At 40.9% G+C, this 19,745-nt stretch overlaps 1 protein-coding gene across 9 annotated transcripts in view; it reads left to right on the plus strand.

The window, feature by feature from the left end:
* The window catches only part of DGKI (diacylglycerol kinase iota), a 502,817-nt gene that overhangs the window by 260,749 nt on the left and 222,323 nt on the right, over positions 1-19,745 (plus strand). For all 9 annotated transcript variants that reach the window (XM_070465256.1, XM_070465264.1, XM_070465269.1 and 6 more), the window contains 2 exons: positions 8,962-9,044; positions 10,905-10,965. In XM_070465256.1, coding sequence (XP_070321357.1) covers positions 8,962-9,044; positions 10,905-10,965 — 144 coding nt within the window. The remainder of the gene's footprint in view (positions 1-8,961; positions 9,045-10,904; positions 10,966-19,745) is intronic.

Consider the following 19,745-nt stretch of genomic DNA (forward strand, 5'->3'; position numbering starts at 1 on the left):
TGCTAAGACCTGTGAGGACAGGGCGCCTTAACTGGTCTAAGGTCCTAGATGCTTTTCTTGTCTAGCAAGTGTTAAGAATTGTGGCCTTTTTTCCTCTCAAGCTTCAGTGTGCATGGATCAACTGGGGATCATGTTAAAATGCAGATTCTGATTCAGTGAGTCAGGGTGCCTCTGAAATCCTGCTTTTCTGACAAGCTTCCTGGTCGTCACCCACCATTGCTGTGGCTCGGAGACCACACTGATTCGCAGGAGTTTACAGCAATTAGTAGAGAAATGGGACTTCCCAGGTGGCACTAGTGGTAAAGAATCCTCCTGCCAATGCAGGAGATGCAAGACATGTGAGTGCGATCCCTGGGCCAGGCAGATCCCCTGGACTCTATTTTTTGACTGTTAAATCAGGGCTTTTGCCTTCTAAGAATTGATTTGTCTTGCTCACCTGTGTCTAGATATAAAGTACTCCCCCCACCCCTTTCTGTTCTTGAAGGTTAGGCTTCAGACTTAAAACACACACACACACAAAAACCTCCTTAGCTATCTAGTCTTCAAATAACTAGACTATATCGCCATCTGCTGGCAAGTAAAATGCCTATAGCTCTTTTTTTTTTTTCTTCAGTATTTTTTCAGAAAATTTCCAACACTTGGCAGGAAGATACTGAGCTGAACATGGGGGCGGTTTTTATATTCCATTTTTTAAACAATGACTTCTTTTAAACAGATATGTTTGTGTGTTAGTCACTTGGTCTTGTCCGACTCTTTGCAACCCCATGACTGCAGCCCACCGGGCTCCTCTGTCCGTGGAATTCTCCAGGCAGTAATACTGGAGTTGATTGCCATTCCGTTTTCCAGGGGATCTTCCAGACCCAGGGGTCAAACCTGGGCTTCCCGCATTGCCGGCAGATCCTTTACCATCTGAGCCACCAGAGAAGCCTCCTTTAAACAGATGCTTCACAGTAATTGCCTCTTTTTCTAACCTTTCAGGTTAGAACACATACTGGGTGTTCTGCAAAGCTTTGGAGGTCGGTGGTATGGCTGTTACTGGTGGGATGTGAGCTATGTGAGGGAACATTCACTAGAGTCAGGGGCTGTGATGTCAACTTTAGTGTCTCCTGCTGCAGAAAAGAAGAAAGATAAACTTTACTTCCGCGTGATCCCCTCCTCGGTGTGGAAACCCTAAGCGGGAGAAAGAGCCCCCACCGCTTACACGTATCTCTGCTTTAACTTCAACACTTAATGTTTTTTTGGATGCTCCTGACTCATTAGCATGTTCGTACCTGAGTCTTATGGGCCTCTCTGATGTCTCTGTGTTTCCTGCTTTCACACTGGGTCTCCTTCACTCTCCATCACAAATTTCATCTTCAGTGACATAGATTATACATTCATGGTGGCAGATGTCTTTCTTTTAATTGAGCTGTAGCTGATTTATAGTATTACCTTAGTTTCAGGTGTCCAACATAGTGATTCAGTGTTCTTGTAGGTTAGGCTTCATTTCAAGTTTTCCTAGAATATAGGCTTTATTTCCTGTAAGCAGGTGATCTGTCCACTAGTTATTCTAGCCAGGCAGTCCTCAGAGTCAAGGGTCCAGACTTTGGGTGCTTACACTGTTCAGTGTGAAATCCCAGGGTTCAGGTGTGGCATGAGTTGGAACCCTGGATGGGAGTTCCCAGGGAGCTTATCAGCAGGTTATAGGAGGAAAGATGTTCAGTCTGTGGATAGACTCATACCGACCGAGTTCACACCCCTATCCATGGACAGGCATTCCCACATCGGAGGCACCTCTCCTGAGTCAGGCCAGGGAAAGTCAACCCAGGTAGGAGGAGAGAGGAGACAAGAAGATGTAACTTCAAATCTCAATCCCCAAACTACTTCTAAATACTGAACAAACAACCTCAATGAAGATGATGTTCTCTGTCAGGAAGCATTTAACAAGAGGCTTCCTGTGTGCTGTTTTGGATCTGTCAAGAGCCCTCTGGCCCTTATTAATTCCTGAAGATTCAGGAATTAAGAGGAGAGGCATGCCTTTCCTGGGGCTGAGGAATCCAGGCATTTCTTATTACGGTGATAAGTACCTTCTTCCTTTTTATGAACCATACGGTAAAAGGTGATTGCTTGCAACTCTCTCTTTGATAGGGATCGCGTTATATTTTGTAAATCTGGAATTTTTATCTTTGTTGAGAATAACTACCTTATATATGCACATACCATGTTTATTAAAACACCTTTGCTCCATCAGAGCTTTGGTCCCCGTGTCTTTCTTTCTTTCTTTCTTTCTTTCTTTCTTTCTTTCCATTCCTTCTCTCTGTCTTTCTCTCTATTTCTGGCTAATTCCTTGGAGCGCGGAGGCCCGCTGAGCTCACTTTCTTGCCCGGGCTTCTAAGACCCTCTCGAGAAGGTGCACCACGCCTTCACCCACTCGAGAGGGCGCCCGGTGCCCACGTGCAGAGCGCTCGCCCTGAGAACAGGACCCTATTGGCTTTCTGCGTAAACCAGGGGATGTCAGCCTCTTTCTCTCTCTTACTCTCGGAACCACCAGGTTCCGGTCCATTAAAGGACCAACAGTTCTCTACTGTGCTCAACCTAAGCATAAATCAGAAACCATTATTTTTATCTTTTTTTAATTGAGGTATAGTTGATTTACATTGTCATGTTTCTGGTGTACAGTGAAGTGATTCAGTATGTGTGTTTTATCATTAGGCTTATTAGAGGATACTGAGTAATACTTCCCAGTGCTTTGCAGCAGGATCTTGTTTTTTATCTGTTTTATATAATAGTTTGTATCTGCTAATCCCAAACTCCTAATGTGTCCCCTGCCCCCTTTCCCTTTAGAAACCATAAATTTGTTCTCTATGTCTGTGAGTTTCTGTTTTGTAAAGAATTTTATGTTACAGTTTTAGATTCCACATCTAACTGTTATCACATGATATTTGTCTTTGACTTACTTCACTTAATATGATAATCTCTTGTTCCATCCCTGTTGCTGCAAATGACCTTATTTATGGATGAATAATATTCTATTTGTATATGTATACACACACATATATACACACATATATATATATATATATATATATATATATATATATATATATATACATGCATTTATTCAGAAAACCAAGATCATGGCATCTGGTCCCATCACTTCATGGCAGATAGACGAGGAAACAGTGGAAACAGTGGTTGACTTTATTTTTTGAGCTCCAAAATCACTGCAGATGGTGACAGCAGCCATAAAACTAAAAGACACCTACTCCTTGGAAGGAAAGTTATGGCCAACCTAGACAGCATATTAAAAAGCAGAGACATTACTTTGTCAACAAAGTTCTGTCTAGTCAAGACTATGGTTTTTCTAGTGGTCATGTATGGATGTGAGAGTTGGACTATAAAGAAAGCTGAGCGCCTAAGAATTGATGCTTTTGAACTGTGGTGTTGGAGAAGACTCTTGAGAGTCCCTTGGACTGCAAGGAGAGCCAACCAGTCCATCCTAAAGAAGATCAGTCCTGGGTGTTCATTGGAAGGACTGATGTTGAAGCTGAAACTCCAGTACTTTGGCCACCTGATGCGAAGAGCTGACTCATTTAAAAAAAAAAAAGCAAAACCTGATGCTGGGAAAGATTGAAGGCAGGAGGAGAAAGGGACAGGGCAGAGGATGAGATGATTAGATTGCATCACCAACTCAATGGACATCAGTTTGGGTAAACTCCAGGAGTTGGTGATGGACAGGGAGGCCTGGCATGCTGTGCTTCATGGGGTCGCAGAGAGTTGGACACGATTGAGTGACTGAACTGAACTGATATATATATAAAACATCTTCCTTATTCATTTATCTGTGATGGAACTTAGGTTGCATCTATGTCTTGGCTATTGTAAATAGTATTGCTATGAACATTGGTGTGTATATATATTTTCAAATTAAACCTTTCTCTGGATATGTGCCCAGGAGTAGGACTGCTATATCATATGGTAGCTCTATTTTCAGTTATCTGAGGAACCTCCATACTGTTGTTCATAGTAGCTGCACTGATATGCATTCTCACCAACAGTGTAGGAGGGTTCTTTTTCCTCTACACACTCTCCAGCATTTATTGTTTGTAGACTTTTTGATAACCCACTCCAGTACTCTTGCCTGGGAAATCCCATGGTCGGAGGGGCCTGGTAGGCTACAGTCCATGGGGGCGCGACGAGTTGGGTACGACTGAGCGACTTCACTTTCACTTTTCACTTTCATGCATTGGAGAAGGAAATGGCAACCCACTCCAGTGTTCTTGCCTGGAGAGTCTCAGGGATGGGAGCCTGGTGGGCTACCATCTATGGGGTAACACAGAGTCGGACATGACTGACGTGACTTAGCAGCAGCAGACTTTTTGATGATAGCCTTTCTGATCATTGAGGTGATAACCTCATTGTGGTTTTGATTTGCACTTCTATAATAATTAGTGATGTTGCATGTCTTTTGTCTGCCATTTCCAAAGGCCCTACCTTCATGTTGAGGGTGAATTTTAGAGAACAGACATCAGTGTATAGCACAAACCAAGCCATCTAGCCCCTTTGATAGGTATAGGGCCTGGATGTCTAGCTCCTTAGTCTGTAGTTAGACTGATGTATCAATATGTAAGTCCTATCCTTCTGATTCAAGCACTTTAGGGACTCTCATTTCCTGCAAAACAAAGCCCAAGCTCCATAGCCTATATCAGCGGTCCCCAACCTCAATGGCACCAGAGACTGGTTTCATGGAAGACAATTTTTCCAAGGACTGTGGGGCGATGGGATTGGAGATGGTTTCAGGATGATTCAAGTACATTTATTGTGCACTTTATTTCAATTATTATTACTCTGTGATATATAATGAAATATTTATGTAACTCACCATAAGACATAATCAGTGGGAGCCCTGAGCTTATTTTCCTTCAACTAGATAGTTGAGCTCAGGCAGTAATATGAGTGATGGGAAGCAACCATAAAAATACAGGTGATGCTTCCCTTGCTCACCTGCTACTCATCTCCTGCTTTGCTGCCTGCTTCCTGACAGGCTGTGAACAGGTGGTCCATGGCATGGGAGTTGGGGACCCCTGGTCTATATGAATTAATCTGCAACTCACTTGTGCAGTTTCATCTCCCACCACCCTGGCCTCATGGTCCAAAGACTGAAATATAGTTTTTCCATGATACATCTTGCTGCTTCACATGGGTTGTGCCTAAAACATTTTTGTCTGCTTCATCTAAAAACAAGACTTTGTCTTGAAAGCCTTCGTCCAGTCCCCACAGTTGGGCTTTGAGTATCTCCACTGGTCACTCATACGTTTCAATTGGCATCTTCAACATAGCACTGACCACCTTTAGTGAGTGAGTTTATCTTGTGCTGAGCTCCTGGGTGTGCACATGGGTAGAGATTAGGAGCCCAATGCAGATTTATTGCATAAATCAGGTATTCCTTTGGGATTGTTTGGGTTAAGAGATTTCTTCACCTCTTCCTCCTGCTGTTAGATTTTCCTGAGATGTTTCTTATGGACAGTTCTTTTTATGAACTAGAAAATATTTCCATGATGTAAACCAAGGCTTGCTTAGTAGCATAGACCATTTAGGCTTACATGAGAATTTCAGTGCTTGATGTGCTGCTGTTTGAACTGACCCATTCTTAGTTGATTCTTTTTACCCCCAAATTACTATATTCTATGAATAATTCAGAGAACTTCCTTTTGAGAACAAGATCTTCTCTGTCTTGTCCATCTCCTGATTCCCTTACGTAAAACTATACCTGGCCTTTAGTAGGTGAATGGATGAATACTGTTTGTTTCTATCTAGAAAAGTGTATCTATTTTCTTGGAAGTTGTTTAATGATGCCCTACTCTGTTTCCTGACACCTAGAGCTGAAGAGAACAATGTTTTAACATTCCATAGGAATGTCCAATCTCACAATATCTTAAAAAATTCTGTGGTCAATGAGGTATTACATCTACAACCTTATGTGTGAGAACACTCTTCAGAGTGTATTAGAATTGCTGTATAAGACTTTATTTAGAGAAAACTTAAAAAAAAAAAAAACCTCTTGCCCAGAAATTCAGCTTTTGCAAGGCATATAGCATGTGATGACCATGAGAATATTTTGAACTTGCTAGTGAATTCTGTGGAGAAGACAATGGCACCCCACTCCAGTACTCTTGCCTGGAAAATCCCATGGATGGAGGAGCCTGGTAGGCTGCAGTCCATAGGGTTGCAAAGAGTCGGACATGACTGAGCAACTTCACTTTCACTTTTCACTTTCATGCATTGGAGAAGGCAGTGGCAACCCACTCCAGTGTTCTTGCCTGGAGAATCCCAGGGACGGGGGAGCCTGGTGGGCTGCCGTCTATGGGGTCACACACAGTCGGATACGACTGAAGCGACTTAGCAGCAGCAGCAGTGAATTCTGTAAATGATGGAGTAGACTTAATCTTGTCTGTGAGAAAGAAAGAAATCACCCTTTTCCTGGTGAGTTAGTACTTGTCCACCCATTCAATTCTATTGAGTAAATTGTATCTATTAAAGCCCTAATGTAGCTCATCCTAGCGGTAACAGCAGAATTAATAGAACTGACTTGAATGTGTGCTAGGCGTCTTTTCTTTACCCACCAAGATTGACTTAATACAGTACAATGCATTATTCAGACACTGACCATTTTCTCTAATGAATGTATTTTAGAAAGGTTACAATAAGAAATTGTATTATGCCTAAAGGTAAACACTTGAAGGACAGCCTTGAGTATTTATGCAAGTCAGCCCTGCTCCGTTCCAGAGAGCCTCATTCCAATAGGCTGCAGTATAAGTGGCGCCTCGTAGAAGCACGGGTGCAAAATTTACTGGCCTTAAAAAATAATCCTCTTCAAAAGGGTCACTGTAGACAATTAGGTGTCCTACCTAACACAGAATGAGCAAAAACCAAAACAGTGTGGACACCCAAACCTTTTAGAGAAATTTGAAGATTGAAAAAAACCTTCTCAATGCTTCTTATTTGTATTTTTTGAAAGGTGTTAATTACCTAGTATTATATGTGTAAGCGAAGCTGAAATTGAAATGCACACTCTACCAGAGCCAAAGGTGACAAGAAGGGAGTAATTAACATTGATAATACACATTGCCCTAGGAATCTAAAAGTGAAAAATTAATTTTCTAGCAAGTCAGTTGGAAGTTTTTAATAAGCCAGTTGGTCATTAAAATGACTCTGGTGTTGCCTGTGAAACATAAAAGATTACCTGAAATAATCCCAACTGACTTGATACCAAGGTCTGGTATGGAAAGAAGGGAGCAGTCTAGTATTTAGTTACTGTTATATATCTAAGCCTATGTCTGAATTTTATAGGAAGGGAAGCATGTCATTTGGTGAAACTGAAGGATTGGCTTAGTTGTAATAATTAAGGATAGAGTGTTATTCCTAAATTTATAGCAAGCACATGATAAAGCAGAACTTTTAAATTATAGGTTTGGATGAGATGTGGAACAAAAGACCTACATTGGCCTCTGCAACAACTGGCATAACAATGTGATAATTATAAACTGCACTTTAGCCCTCACAGCCTCAAGTGTAATTTAATGAATAGATTAACAAGGAGCAAAAAAGAAAGGGACTAACACTTACAAAGTGCCACGCACTATGCTGAATATGTAACTATTACTGATTCATTTAATTCTCATAATCACCCTGGGAAGTAGAGCTTGCCGTATTTTACATGCTGAATTTCTACAAGATAATAAATGTTCACAGTCACCTGGTTAGAACATCCAAGTTAGCTCTGTCTCAAGTATTGTACTGTTTCTACTATAATAGGATGACTCTCAGATACAGAATATAGGTATACAAACAGGAATATTTTTAAGAAAAAGCAATTATGATAGCTAGTTAAGGGACTCTAATTAGAAGCAACAGATGCTACCCAACCAATCAAATATTATTTGCTGTGGTTGATAGTGATCTAAAGTGAGGCACCCTACTCAGTTTTAAACTCTTTTGACACTGCCTAATGTAAAAATTATTCTTTCATTGTTTTGCTCAATTCACTTTAAGAAGTGACCTCTAGAAGTGCCTTGTATTTGCCATGATGACAGCTCTATAAATGTCACAGTTACTTGAGACACTCCAGAAGTGGTTTTGAGAAATAGACACAGGTATAGACATGGAAATTGAAAAATGTCAAAGTAAGATTTGGAAACACCAACTAGAGAAATCATATATTATAAATAATGGGGAGCCTGAGATACTTTTGCTGTAGTTAAAAACATTTATTTCAAGAAAATTATATTAGTTAATACTGTCCATATTTCATTCTATGCAAAGACAGTAGTGATCTGCATAATAAAATAAAAATTAATGTTAAATTGCATAAGTTAACTAACTTTCCTATGTGGATTTTCATGAATTAAATAATGATGACAAAAGCTAATAGGGCTCAATCATTAAGCACTTACTGCATGCCATCCACACTGTATTTAATCTTTGCAACAAGTCTGTGAAGGGCTTCCCAGGTGGCGCTAGTGAACTCCCCTGCCAGTGCAGGAGATGTAAGGGACACAGGATGGATCCCTGGGTTGGAAAGATCTCCTGGAGGAGGAAATGGCAACCCACTCCAGTATTCTTGCCTGGAGAATCCCACGGACAGAGGAGCCTGGTGGGCTGTGGTCCATAGGGTCACAAAGAGTTGGACATGACTGAAGTGACTTAGCACACAGCACAATGTGAAGTAGGCATTTTAATCTCTGCATTAAGAGCTGAGCTTAATGAAATTAGAAAAATTGCTCAGAGTTACATAAGTTAACAGAGTGTAGTGTAAGTATTCAGCCTATGTATAGAGATGGCTAAAGCCCATGACTTTTACCTATTACTCTATACTGTTTATTATTGATATTATTTTTCAGAACAGGATTTATTTTTATTCTTTAAATGAGGAGCTAATCTTTGGAAGCCTCTTCCTATTACTGTCTTTTTTTGTTGTTACAGGGAACCAAAGTCCTGCAGATGTTCATGTGGTACCTGAATCCACGGCAAGTCTTTGACCTTTCTCAGGAAGGACCGAAAGATGCGTAAGTCTGGAAATACCCTCCGTGGTTCATACTGTTTTAGTCGAGTGAGAAGATCTTTCTGTTTTGGGGTCCTGCTTTATTATTTGATTACATCATGAAGTATTTTCTGTCTTTCATCTACTTGCTCACCTCTACTACTCTCCCTCTAAAACTTCACCTGATGTTTCCCCTCTTCACTGGCTAAGTTTTATTCACTGCATATCCAGTGAGTTATTAACTCCTCATGTGTTTGTTGCTTAGACACATGTAACTGTAGATAAGGAGCAAGTCTGAATTGAGAAGGATCCATCCTTTTTCTACTTCTGCATGTACGGCTTTGGAGATGTACCTTAACAGAAACAAGTGTGTCTTTGTGGAGAATGGCCATGATCTGTTTATGAATGTGTTTGTTTATTTGATTTAAAGATTGAGTGTATGTGCATCCATGACCACTTGTGAAGTGAAGGAATTGATTATACCTGTAGATTACGTAGCAGAGTGGGGGAGACAGTCTAGTTCCTGTTTAATCCCTTACTTGAGCCTCTCAGAAATTTCATTCTCTATTTTTTGTTGAAAGGGGTGAAAAATAAAGTCTGGTTGTAGGTGACATGTATTTTATATCTTCCTTTTGGTGGAAAGGTGTATGGTAGGGAAGAGGCAGGGACATTTCTGCTGTTGTCTGGGTCCCTTTTTAAACCCATCTAATAAGATAGTTCAGATTTCATCTGTTAAACCTTAGAGCTAAAGAGATACTAGCTACTTTTCAATAAGTAGTATCAGAGGCAAAGAGGTACTCAGATAATTTCTGAGAGTTTATCAGATAATTTCTAGAAAAATAATATTCCTCTATGAAATGGATAAATTACATATTTTAAGCATGCAAGAGAACATTAATTATGAAAATTAATTTCTGTTGTCATTCTTCTAATCTATGAACTTCTTTGCCACTAGAGTTTGCTATAAGACTTCTATTTTTTTCCTGCATTCAGATGTATTAAGGCAAATCTACTATCCTGGGTTTTGTTCTTTTATGTTTACTTTCCTTACAATTTTATCATTTTCAGTTAGACTTTAGGTAGATAACTTCATAGATCACAGTGAAGAATATGGCAGGACAGGAACTGTTTTCAGAAAAAATGTCATTTAATGTAAATAAGGTAATGTTTCTGGAATAGAGCCATTAGAATCTTCACTTCAGCAGGCAAACGGGAAGTGCCATTGCATTTTCTTCAGAGACAACAGGAAAGATCTAATTTCAAGCAGACAAAATCAAAATAAAGAAAACTCAGTGCCTCTTCCCTGTTTGGGCTGAGAAGTATAAATGGAGGTTTTAGTATTAGCAAGTGACTGGCATTGTGGGTGCAGTTGTAATAATGCTAGTGGGGTGTCCCATCTCTCTGAAGGAGGTTTTCTAGGGTTAAGAGTGGGAAGTATAAGTCTGAAAAATAAATAGATCTGAGGAAAGCTAATCAAATGTAAGGAAGAGACTTATGAGGACTACGGATTAATGATGGTTTTGTTTGAGAAAGGAGGAGGAGGATGACTAGAAAGAAAAAGAAGGAAGTTGACACTAATGAGGAAATATAATGTGAGTTGACACATTAATAGGAGTTATGGGAAATAAGTGCTAGCATGTTCCAATACTAGCCACTTAAAAATCGTGTTTGCTGCCAACCTCTAATCTGATTGTTGGAGTCAGTCCTCTCGTGATCATTCCGATGAGTCACTTTGTAGCTAGTTTTGAAGGTATTACCATCCTCATGATTATGCGTTTTCTTCACCTGCCCCTCCCCCTCTTTTGTGCTGTGTGTTGGAATAATGCCGTCTGCCATGGCCAGGGATAGGCTCTCTCATTAACTTTTTCCTCTGTTTCCCCCACAGGCTTGAGCTGTATAGGAAGGTACCAAACCTGCGGATTCTGGCCTGTGGTGGGGATGGAACGGTAGGTCCTTGAAAGAGAATCCAGTTCTCTTCCTTGTTTCTTCCGTCTGCCATTTGTTCTCCTGAAAACATTTGTCTTTCTTCATTCCCCCCTCACAGTCTTTCCAGTCCCCTAAGCATGGGTCCCCGACCTCTGGGATCTAACACCCGATGATCTGAGGTGGAACTGATATAATAGGAATAGGAGTAAAGTACACAATAAATGTAATGCACTTGAACCATCCTCCCCCAACCCCGGTCATTGGAAAAATTATCTTCCATGAGGCCATTTCCTGGTGCCAAAAGGTTGGGGACCACCGCGCTAAAACATTTGTCTCTTATGTGAATCCAAGCCCCTAAGGGTTAGGAGGGACTCTTGTTATTGGCGTTAAGGATTCAGTCTTGGTCTTTCTAAATTCTGTTTCCCACCCCCCTGTTCTGTCCCTTTCCCTGTTCCACAAAGTAAGGATCATTAGAATGAAGTGATCACTAAAATGGAGATCACTAGGTCACTAGAATGATCTTATGATCACTAGAAGTGATCTTCTAGCCAGATCACTAGAAGGAAGATCATAGATGACTAAATGATTTTTAAAACAGAAACTGACCTATTTCCAGATATTCTTAATAGTTGGTCACAATTCTGGAAGAGAAATATGCATACACCATTGAATTATTGCTTTTATTTTATTTTTTTTTTTTACTTGTGGAAAGAAAAGTTAGAATATTGACCAATGTTTTATCTTAAAGATCATAGTTGGTCCTCTTTGGAGTCATTTTAGGAGAAAAGATGGAATTGGGCCGACGTCTAACATCACGGGTGTGTTTCCCTCAGTTTGTCTCATCTGTTTGTCAGTTTGCCCTCTGCTTATGTTGCTATATTTAGCAAAGGCAAATAATTGAGAATGGTGACATTTAGATGTTGCCGTTCAGTATCTTTTCTTCTATATTTAGAGTCTGATCTCATAGGATTTTATTATGAACTATCTTTGGCTTTTCTCTAATTTTCCTAATTAGAATGTTTTACTCTCAAAGGTAGCAACAGGATCTTCTAATTTCATCTCTCACAGCGCGTGAGCACTTAATGCTCCACCGAATACACATCATATACTAATAAGCACAACCAGAAAGAAATTAAACAGTGATTCCACTAGTCCTTTACGATTTTCTATGGAGAGGAAAACAATTTTCAGTTGAGAAAATAGTGTTTACTATTCTTTGAGACTCTGATACACATTATTAGCTTATAAAATTCATTATAAAGTCTTAAAGAAGCCAAACCTATTTTGCTCTGTTTAACCTGGTGCTTTCCAGAATTATTTGACTGTTGGGATAGCCCTGGTATCCTGAATTCAGGGTCCTTTCTCTCTCTTAAATGACAATTACATCAAATCCGTGTTGGCTGCCTGTGCCATCTTCATATCTTGGGCTTCGTCATGGCCTGACTGTTCCACCTTCCAAACTTCCCCTGATTCCCTGTGTCTCCCCTCACCTCTCTCTGCCCACCCCCATCCATTCAGAGGGTATGTGTAGAAAGCACTGTTCTAGGTTTTGTGGTATTGAAGTATTCTCTGCAATTAGAGAAATGTTTGGAAACATGGAAATGCAAAGCATAAAGGAAAGAGAAAGAAGAGCCAAGTCCAGACACATGTGAAACGTTTGTAATTATGGAGTCAGAGCTGAATTTCACAAGAAGAGAAAAAGATAGAAGTCTTATCTATCATATCACCAGTAGTCTTATCAAGAAAAACAATCCCCAAAGAAGTTTCAAGACAGCAGTGATGATATTATTAAGAGAATGAAGGATTACTATGGATTTGCAGACTAGGAGGTAACTGGTGGTTTTCAGGAAAATAGTTATAATAGACTGCCTGGGACAAAACCCAGAGTGAGAGAGATTTGTCGTTGTCGCTAAGTTGTGTCTGCCTCTTTGTGACCCCATGGACTGCAGCAGGCAGGCCAGGCTTCCCTGTCCTTCACTGTTTCCTGGAGTTTGCTCAAACTCATGTCCATTGAGTCGGTGATGCCATCAGTGGGACAAAACCCAGAATGAATGAGATTTGGTACCACCCTAATGAGTTCTGGGATTCCCTGGTGGCTCAGTGGGTAAAGAGTCCACCTGCAGTGAAGGAGACCCGGGATCGGCCCCTGGGTTGGGAAGAGCCCCTGGAGATGGGAATGGCAACCGACTCCAGTATTCTTGCCTGAAGAATTCCATGGGCAGAGGAACCTGGTGGGCTACAGTCCCTGGGGTTGCAAGGAGTCTGGACACGATTGAGCAGCTAATAAGCAACACACATACTGAGTTCTAATGAGCAGATCCAATCACAGTGTTGAATTTCTAGAAATACTTTCTGGTGTCATTAATGTCACCTTCTTGACTCGTAGACTACCTGGTTCTCCTGCTTTTCTTATCTTTTCTAGCATCTCTTCTTTAAATATACCATAATTAGGTTATCTTTTTGGTATCTTTCAGATCCCATAATTAGGTATCTGGAAGACCTAGACCATAATCTAGGTCTTCCAGAAGCCTGGATGTAACTTCTCATTGATGTTCTAGGTGCTTTTTCTTCCCTGGTACCTTATCTATGATCCTATCTTCAGTTTTTACATCCTTCTACATAGTTCAAAACTGCAATAGACATTTATATGTACAACAGCTATGAAAAGTGGTATGTTTCCCTTAGAATTGATGCATTCTTTTGAGCTAATTATTTTTTCAGTGGTAACCTCTGTAGTCCAATCATATAGAATCAAAACTTTGCATATCTTCTACCTTATATAAAACCAGATTTTATTTTACCTTGTTAAAACAAGTTGTGCTGTGAAAGGTATCTGGGGTTTATAATGTGCTTATCAAGGTACATGATTAACATTTTTAATTTTATCAGTTTAGAATATGAAACTTAATTTTGAGTGTTTGTTTGAAGGAGAGGCCTGCTGATGGAATCATGAAGAAAAACTCTTGGCTCTTGGCAAATGAAGGATAATTCCTGAGTGCCGGGTACATGTTTGACATCAGGTGCTCAGCCTTGATTTAGTGAGTGTGTCTGTCACTGTAAAGCTTCTCAGAATTCTAAGTGACAAGGCTCTAGGAGGAATCAGAAATGGAATACTTTTGACTGGTTGGGATGAGGATATGTTAATCCTTAATCACATCAGTTTATATACAAAGTATTGTTTAATATACAGACATCTTGCATTAATTTGGAAAAAAGTTCTTAGGCTTCAATATGAGTTACTTTAATTTGATGCTATTGAAAAGTACAAGGAGGCATATACTGCATTTGGAAGAGAAGAGATGCTTGCGCCACCGTTGCTGTGGCTTTTGGCAAGTTCCTCAACCCCTTCTGAGATGTTCTAAGTCTGAAAACAGACACGTTTGGATCTCTAAGGGTCTTCACAGCTGTAGCATTGTATTAGTATAGACTACTGCTGTTTAGGAGAACTATTATGTAAGCTGCAGTCTTTAAGTTTTCTAGAAGACACAACTAAGAAGCAGGTAAAATTGATTTTATAATATATTTTCTTTAGTATATCCAAGATACTATCATTTCAACACGCCATCAGTATAAAGTTACTAATGGGATATTTTATGCTCAGTTTGTACTGTCTCCAGAACCAGCCTATATTTTAAATTTACAGCGCCTCCAGCTTGCGTCAGCCACATTCGAGCAGCCTGTGACCACACCTGGCCAGTGGTGACTGCAGGGGACAGCGCCACAGTTTCGGGCTCTTGGAAACTGGTTTACAGAATCCCGAGATGGTCACAGAGCTGCGGGTGTCCAGTGGGCTGGTCCCATCTTTGATCTCTAGGCGGAGAGAAAACAACTCAGAATGACCTCCAACCTTCATGTTTTAAACTAGCATATTCCCTCTTTGGTCATGGGATAGATTTGCATTCTGTCCTTTCTTCGACCGCATCTCCACCCATCCAACTCCCCATGGCTGCTGCTTGCTTAAATATCAAGGAGTCTGTAAACTGAGACACTAAAGTCACAGATTGCCTCCCCTCCTTAAAGATCCTTAAGGTGAAATGTTATCTGTCCTTACCTGCCCTTGGCCTTGATGAACTGGGCTGGACCCAAAGGTCCACGCTTAACCCTGCTGACGTCTTTCCCAAGGGCTGAAGTTAAATGGACTTGAACTGCAGCATGCTTATTTCTGGTTCAGTTGGCTTCCCCAGGTGAGGATACATGCTAACCAGAAGGCACACCCATGCCCTGGCTCCCTGCCACAGAACAGGGAAGAGAGGTCTATTTCCCTCTAATTGACAGGGCAAGAAAATTGTTCCACATGCCTCTTCTCTCTCAACCTCTCCACATCCCACACTCTCTTGAGAAGCAGCCCATGGTATAACCTCAGTTGTCTTCATGCCAGTGAGAGAACGGACAGCCTAAAGTCTACATTGTATTTAAAAAAAACAAAAACCAAAAAACTCATATTTTGGCTTTTTTCTCAATTCCTTTAGGGCTGATTTTAAACATTTATCTTACCATAGAGTGACTTTGTAAACTATTAAGTGCAAATATAAAAATATCAAAAGGATGAATGGCAGTGTACACGTTAGAAAGGAAATCTAGTTGTCAAATGCTGCCTTTAGATGATCTTCCAGGGTGCAGAAACGTTCCCCTCGTTCTTTTGATTTCTTTATATGAGAATCCTTTACTTTTCTGCCTGCAGATAATATGAGGAAAGGCAATTGTGCACCCGCTCTGTTCAAAGAAAATGTCAATTCACGGTCCTGTTCGCCCACCCCTCAGCCAGTTCTCAAGCTAGGATATTGCTGAATGGAAAACACTGCTCCGCCTGCACGTGGGAAATTATCTGGTGATAGTTATAGCTGAATGTGGCCAGGAGGTGGCAGCATCGGGCAACTGCTGCAGCCCCAAGGCTGGGCTGCTTTGCTCAGAGTTGAAGCCCAGAACCCTGGTATGCTAGACCTGTCAGCCCTGCTTTTCCTAACATGAAGGCAGGAAGGTGCTCTGACCCTGCCCATTCTTCAGTTGTGATGGAAAATATGCTAAGTGCCCTGTGTTGCAGTTAATTAAGTTTAATTGAAGAGGTGCTTGTGGACATGATTTGGGGTAATGCAATATTCCCAGCAAACACAGTCCTGCCGACAAATATGCATCTGGACTTCCAGCAGGAGCAGGGTCCTGGGTCCTGGGAAGGGAGAGCCTCTGATAACAGCCGATAATGGCTTTGGACTTTAAGACCTTTTATATAGTTTTGTTCTCATAGGGGCAGAGGCATGGACGATTACTGGAGATCTTTTATGCCTCCTTCTCTTGTAGGTGTATTTGTTCTGTAGTCTCTCCCCCTCACCGCCCTGCTCCCTCTATTTCACCTTTCTGCTATAGTACAACTTGGCTTTTACTTTTTTTGATAGTCTGTGCAAGACTTTGTGACTTGTTGGCAGTCAGCGTTGGGATCAATCTGTGAAATTCAAGGCTCAACCTCGAAGTGGAGAGACAGGAAAAAGGCATTTTGCTTCTAGGACACTGGACTTTTATGGATGAAGTAAAGAAAAAGGAAGAAAAATACAGCTTAACTCAGAGCAGTTAATGTTAATTTTAGGGTTTCCTATTTGTCAGGCACCTGCTAATCAACATGTTTATGTCATTTAATTGATAAAATTCCCCTATGAGGCAAGTACTGTTACCCCCTTTTACATAGGAGGGAATTAGGTTAACTGACCTGCCCAGGCTCACCTGGCCAGTATGTGATGGAGCCAGGCTTCTGACCCAGCAAGTCACCCCCCATCTCTGTGGCTTCCCTAGGTTATGTTGTTGCCTTTTGGGGAAGGTGGTTGTTGGGTAGTGATGATGTAGCTCTTGGATGAGAAAAATTGTTCAAGAGTTGTGTGAAAGAAAGATCTAGACCCACGTTAGCCAAAGAACTGTGAGCCTAATATGGATTCAAGACAAAAAAATCTGTGCTGTGACAGGCAGATGTTTGATGACTCCAAGGGTTATGTAATTGATGATGCCTGCTTGTATTCAGGGGAAAATTAAATGGTTGACTAACTGGCCATTGGATGGCATCACCAAATCAATGGACATGTGTTTGAGCAAACTCTGGGAGATAGTGAAGGACAGGGAAGCCTGGTGTGCTGCAGTTTATGGAGTCGCAAAGAGTCAGACATGACTTGGTACCTGAACAACAACAAACTGGCTGTTGGAAAAGGAGAGAGAATCTATTTCTGCAGTTTTGTTTTGTTTTGTTTTTTAAACCAAATCAACTTGTAAGAAAGGGGAAAGTCCTTTACATTCAAATTAACTATATGTTTTCCTTTCATACTTGAAAGTGAAGCAAAAGTAGCTCAGTCTGTGTCCAACTCTTTGCAACCCCATGGGCTGTAGCCCACCAAGCTCCTTTGTCCAAGGGATTCTCCAGGCCAGAATACTGGGGTGGGTTGCTATTTCCATCTCCAAGGGATCTCCCCCACCCAGGTATCGAACCTGGGTCTCCTGTTTTGCAGGCAGATTCTTTACCATTTGAGCCACAGGGGCAGCCTATACTTAGGCCAAGTGTAAAAGGGAAAGGAGATGGTGAGAAGTCAGAGGGTCCAGAGGACCCTTGCCATTTTGGGGAATCACACCACAGTTTCATGTGGATTCTTGGCAGCCTTCCAAGAACAAAAAGAAAGGAATAATTCTTAACGTTTGAATGAGGACAATTATACTGACCAGAGATCTATTGGGAGACACTTTATCAATTCATGGAAGTTATGGGACACTTATTTCAAAGTTACTTGACAATTATTTGTGTTTCATGGGTTGTAAATTATTCTCTGACCTTCTGGTCTATCTTACTCTTAGTGTTCTTTCTGGGATTTAGAATTTCTCTCTGTAGGCTCGACTTCAGAGGAAGATGTTTTGCTGTGTTTGATTTTTCCCTTTTCTTTCTCTGCACCCTTGTACTAATCTTTTCTAGTAGTTTGAATGGTTTCCAGGATCCTGAGACTCGAGTTGGGTCTCCTATAAGTGGTTAGGGCTCCCATCCTGACCCTGGGTGAGGGGTGTTTCAGGTGTCAACAAGCTCATGGGCATTTCAACTCATAATAGAAGCTTTATCCCTCCAGCCCTAAGGCATCACAGCTTTCTGTGGATGATGGCCTCAGGCAGTGGCTCCTCACCCTCTCTTCTTGGCCTCTTTTCTTCTGACCACATAGGGAGTCTGGTTCATACACAGCCTCCTGCCAGCAAGGGGTGAACTTTTATCCCCTGTAATCAGACAGAAGCCAAACTCCTGGCTTCCTCTGCTTGCCCCTCTGTGCTTTCTTTGTTTCTGACCCACGGAGACTTTTTTTCCTCCTATTTTTATGTCTAGAGGGAAATAGAATGTTCAAAGTGTGAACTCATAGCATTATCTTTATCCAGAAAACACAGACCTATTTCAAAGGAACACAAGAAAAATATTTCTAATTTAAATCTACCTAAAAGAACTTAGATTTGACTTGTGAGTATAAATCAGAATAGGGGAGCTGCAGGAGCATCTCTCAGAGAAGGTAAAGAGTCTGTCTTCTTTTCCCTGCTGTCTATGGAATATTGAATTAGATTTCCTGTAAGTTCCACCCTCTCTCTGAGTCTCTGGTTCTACTCAGGGCTGTTTACAGCTGTAGTCAGGGAGCCCAGATTGTTGGGATTTCTGAGTTTTTGTGTCCTTTTTCATGACCTTTAAACCCCCTGCTCATCATTTATTAGAGGTCTCTGCTTTGACTCCATCTCGTTTATGTTTTCAGCGGCCGAGGAACAACCTCTAACATAGTCATTAGCACTACTTTAGTGTCTGGCATTTTTTTTTTTCTCCTTTTACTTCAATAGCAAGCTTAGTGAGTGTTGTGTCAAAGAAGAGCTACAGAAGCCCTGGGTGGGAATCTGAGAACTTGTCCAGGGGTTCTTTGCTCAGTTTGGGGGAATGAGGGGACTTGTGGACCCTCGTTTAGATCTGAATGTTTAGTTTCCCACCTTGGGCCAGCATTGTGTTACCCCTTTCTAAAAGGTAAACACAGTTTTAGGCTTCTTGATGGATGGGTGAGTCTGACATCTTAAAAAGTAGTCACCGTGAAGGAGAAAGGGTTTTTGATAAGGGGTCAGCAGACCTGGTCATGACTGTTTCTTTCACTTCTGATTATTTGGTCTTGAGCAAATAACATAGCCTCTGTGTACCTCAGTTAATAAATCTGCAAATTAACTGAATTTGATCAAGCAGTTTCCAAGGATTCCCCAGTGCTCCAAAGATCCCGAAGGTCCATGCCATTGACTCTGGGATGGTCAAGCCACTTGGGAGCTGAGTTTAGTTCTTTACTGAAACATTCCTTGCACCGGAGTGGCTCAGAGGTTGGCCTTTGATGGGTGCAAACCTAGCTTTGAGTGTCAGCTGTACCGTATAAATGGTGTGATGTTAAGGCCATCACTGAACCTTTCAAGCCTTGGTTTCTTTGTCTATGAATTGGGAATGAAAATTATATCTATTGTAGAGAGTTGTTTTGAAGTTTAATAATTCAGTAGAAAGCTTTGCTTAGGGACTAGCACACAGAAAAGATCAGTATGCCCTTCTTTTTGTTAATTGCAAAATCCTTGAGAGCAAGCATTCTGCCTTATCTTAGAGTGGTTCACTCATCTTTTTATTTCAATTCCTTATTTCCATGCTTTATTATATAGTAGTGTTCAATAAATGTACTGTTAAAATACAGTTTAAAACAAATTTTAAACATGATTCTCAAACAACTTTAGAGTCAGTAAATGTTAAAAACTTTATTTAGGTTTATAATAAAGGAGCTAGCAAGATAATACC

Source organism: Odocoileus virginianus, chromosome 1 (genome assembly GCF_023699985.2).
Source record: "Odocoileus virginianus isolate 20LAN1187 ecotype Illinois chromosome 1, Ovbor_1.2, whole genome shotgun sequence".
Classification (NCBI taxonomy): domain Eukaryota; kingdom Metazoa; phylum Chordata; class Mammalia; order Artiodactyla; family Cervidae; genus Odocoileus; species Odocoileus virginianus.